The following is a 3,957-nucleotide window of genomic DNA, read 5'->3' on the forward strand; positions in this document are numbered from 1 at the left end:
ACACGTGTCATTAGTGTCACAGTGTCGTACACATCACTCCCCCACCAGTCGCACCGTGTTGTCCAAGCCCGTGCTGTACGCCGTACGATCGTCCAACGCTCGTCCCGTCGCTAAAGCAGCCACGTCAGACGTGTGGCCGAGCAGCGTTAACTGAAGCGACCACGGCTCGCCCGGTCCCAAGCCCCGCTCCGAGTCCGGCTCGTTCCGGGTTGCCGGGGTCGCGGCCGGGCTCGAGGCGGGAGGGGCAGAGGACAGTGGCTTTGGGGATGCCAATCCTGCAGGTAGCAGCTGCTGCGGTGGCGGCGGCGGCGGCGGCGGCGACGCGCTGTCACTGCGGCGCCACAGCCCAATGGCGCCGCTCGACATCCCCACCAGGAGCGATGCACCGTCGGCCGTAAAGGAGACGCATTTGACCATCAGAGGGCGGCGAGTATCCGCAACGGAAGCGGCGGTGGAGGCGGCGGTGGAGGCGGCAGCGTTGATTACCGCGACCTGCAGCCGGCAGTGGCGGTGGCAGTGGCGGTGGTGTGCGGGTTTTGATAGCACTGGTGAACATTGGTGAGATTGGTGGTGGTGTGTGACCAGCCGGTGAAGGCAGAGCCGTGCGCTGCGCTGCATCATCCCTGGCTTGCCTGCCGGATTGGTTGTTGTGCGCACCTAGGCGCATATCTAGGCCCTCCTCCTCCCCCCCATCAGGCCCCCAAGCGCAACACATTAAAACACATACCATCTCGAGAATCACAGAAGACACACGATTTCAACCAACAAATCATGACTCCGGGCGGTATGGACAAACACGCACAGGCGGGGGAGGGGTGGATGGGGGGGAAGACGAACCACGAACGAGTGAAGCTGCTTCCAGGGCAAGAGTGCTGCCAGGGTGGGGGGGGGGAAAAAGGGTTAGGCCCTCCTCACCCGTCGTACACCAGGCCACCTGCCAGACTGCGGCCTGCTGTTGGTTTTTATCATCGTGTTCGACGGTGTCAGGGTGACGAGCGACTAGGGGCACCACCTACCCCAACCAGCAATCCCGCCAGCAACCAACGGACATCCAGCCCCTCTTTCCCCCTCCCCCCCAAACACACACACACACACGCACACCTGCTGGCCAGACGGAACGTCCCACAGCCGTACACTGCCGTCCCGGCCGCCACTGGCCAGTACCCCGCCGTCCGGCGAGAAGGCGCAGCAGAAGGCAGCCTGGCTATGCGACCCATGGGTCGGCAGCGCCTCTACAGCCACCGCAATGCGCACAGGAGTGGCCGCCAAACCCTCCTCCTCCTCCTCCGCCGCCGCCGGTAGCTCCTCCGCCTGCTGCACCCGCCACAAGAGTACCTGCACGCGGAGAGATAGAGACGCCCCACGCGCGCCGTCTGAGTCGGGGTCATTTAGGGCACGTGGCAAGTGAGGGCAAGGGGGGGCCTGCCCGACTTGACCGTACACGTAGGATGCCACTCAACACGCGGACACACGCACCTTTCCGTCTTCGTCCGTCGATGCCATCATCACCGCCGGGTGAGGGGGCTCCTGGCTGCCGCGAGGAGGACTGACCGCCACCGCGGTAAGGTGGGCCTGGTGCTGGCGGAGGCAAGCCAGCTGCTCGCCTGCGAGGTGTGTGTGTGGGGGGTGTGAGTTGGGAGTTTGGGGGGCGGGGGAGGGATCCTGATTTGTTCTCGCCAAATGTACCCCCCAACCAGCAACTGTCAACCACCCAACCTGTAACGGCATCCCAGAGCCGGAGGGTCCTGTCAGACCCCGCGGAGGCCACCAACAGCACCTCCTCCTCATGCGGCTGCTGGTGCTGGTGCTGCTGGTGGTGCTGCTGCTGGTGCTGCAGGTGGTGGTGATGATGATGATGAGGAAAAGCAAGCGGTGGAGGAGGACAGCAGCTGACGTCATCATTGCCGCCTCCGTCTGCACCGCCGCCGCCGCCGCCGCCGCCGTCCCCACTGCGCATCGCGGTTTCAACGGCGTTGTGCAAGCCCGTCTGGCCCATTGCTTTCCTAGCTGTTCCAGTACTCTTGTACGGCAACTGTACGAATGCCACGTCATTGATCCAATCCATGTGCCCCTGCAACCTCAGGACTCTTTCCCCAGTTGCGCTGTCGTGCAGGACTACCTGCAACCACGTAAGTAACATGAAAGGGGGTATGTGCAGTCCAGGGGGGGGGGCGCCCGCCGTACATATTCTGCACATATTCGCATATCTTACGTCTAATACTTTTGTAATGTAATACTCATTACGTACATATAAACACACGTCGCACATGCGTACATACAAACACATATCGTACACACGTGTGTATGTACGACAAATACGTCTGCCTGGGTTCCCTAACCAGCACGTGTCGCGAAACCCGCGTGTGACCCTCCGGGCGCGTCTGGGCGCGCTGCGGGGTGTTTCACCAGACCAGACCACACCGGTATGTGGCCACCAAAAACACGGCTAGACGCGCCTGTCCAGCCAACCACACAGTCACCTCGCACGCCTCAGTGAAACCCAACCCACCGCCACCTCGCGGCGCAGACCGTAAAAGCACGCCGCCACCTCACCCACTCCTCCCCCCATCCGGAATCCCCATACCCCCCCGGATTTCCGCTGCCCGGGGAACAACCACGGGGCATTCGGCCATACTCATGCCCGTGGCAGGTCAACACAACAAGGCACCGTACGGTGCCACACTGCATGTATTGTATTGTATTGTGGTTACAGTATTTCCGCCGCCGACGCGGCGGGTGCCCTCACGAGCCGTGAGGCTCCAGAGCACGCTGTTGACGCTCATCAAAAACCTCAGTAAGGAAAGTAGCGATTTTCCTCGGATTGGTATTAAGAAATACCTTGCGCATATCAGTATCTTCAACGTTAATCAGAAACCTATTACGCAACTCAGTATACGCCTCACACTCCATGAGCACATGATATTCATCCTCAACCTTACCCGACGTACAGACCTGACACGTACGGCACTCTCTCGGCCTATGGTGTCCTTTGTTGACCTCCAAAGGCCAACAACAAAGACGGAATTTGGCAACCATACGCAACTGGTTGACCGGCAAATAAACACGCAAATAGCCTGTGGGATCGGAGCCCTCTCTTGCTGGTGAAGGGGAGCCCATCCAGTTATGATACCTGCAAAGCGAAACCCCTTTACCTTGGAACACACGCGGATCACCCCCTTGGCTGAACTGATCCCAGTCACTTAAAAGGAACGCAGATAACCTCTCCAGAACCTCACCCACTCGAATCAACTGAGACGAGTATACATCTACCTTCTGAGAAACGGAGTCACACGCCGGCCACTCATGGCCCAACCAACGCAAAATGATGAGCACTTTAGACGACCAGCAATCCACTTTGAGATCAGACAGAAGAGCCAGACGGAGATCATCTACTAACACGTCATGATAGACCGACCCACGGGACTTGACTATCTTATTCCAGAAACACAACGCAAGGCGTAACCAAAAGTACTGCAAAGGCAACTGAGACAGCTCCCTGTACAACAGCTTGTAAGGTACCTGCTTGAGCCCAGCACAACGTAAACAGAAGTCACGCTGGACCTGGACCATACCATCTTCCAAAGCCAAATCAAAATATGACTTACCAGCGGGTAAAACACCTTTACCTAACCGCAGGACGGAGACAATCCTATCAGGACCCCAGACCTCAGCACCATAACAGAGAACCGAACGGACCTGGGTGTCGAACGCTTGAAGCCGAACGGCAGGAGCCCACACCCTGTTCTCATCCAACCGATTACTAAGACCGAACATAGCCCGTCGCCCTGCTTCCAAAAGTTCGTTGACACAACTCGCAAACGGNGACGCAGGGCCCCAATAGAGACCCAAGTACCTAACGCGACCACACCAGTTAATAGGACTAGGAACAAGTAAACTACCAACCATGGGTGGGTGCCAAAGCGACCCATCAGTACGGAGAGGAAGCATGAGCCTCAC

The 3,957-nt window shown here is 58.9% G+C and overlaps 1 protein-coding gene across 1 annotated transcript in view; it reads right to left on the reverse strand.

Annotated features, from left to right (window-relative positions):
* The window catches only part of VOLCADRAFT_90483 (uncharacterized protein), a gene marked incomplete at both ends in the record, with an annotated part of 22,140 nt that overhangs the window by 5,808 nt on the left and 12,375 nt on the right, over positions 1-3,957 (reverse strand). The window contains 6 exons of the mRNA XM_002950113.1: positions 55-291; positions 1,102-1,335; positions 1,477-1,604; positions 1,717-1,831; positions 1,895-2,119; positions 3,697-3,785. Coding sequence (XP_002950159.1) covers positions 55-291; positions 1,102-1,335; positions 1,477-1,604; positions 1,717-1,831; positions 1,895-2,119; positions 3,697-3,785 — 1,028 coding nt within the window. The remainder of the gene's footprint in view (positions 1-54; positions 292-1,101; positions 1,336-1,476; positions 1,605-1,716; positions 1,832-1,894; positions 2,120-3,696; positions 3,786-3,957) is intronic.

Source organism: Volvox carteri, assembly GCF_000143455.1.
Source record: "Volvox carteri f. nagariensis unplaced genomic scaffold VOLCAscaffold_17, whole genome shotgun sequence".
NCBI classification, from domain to species: Eukaryota; Viridiplantae; Chlorophyta; class Chlorophyceae; order Chlamydomonadales; family Volvocaceae; genus Volvox; species Volvox carteri.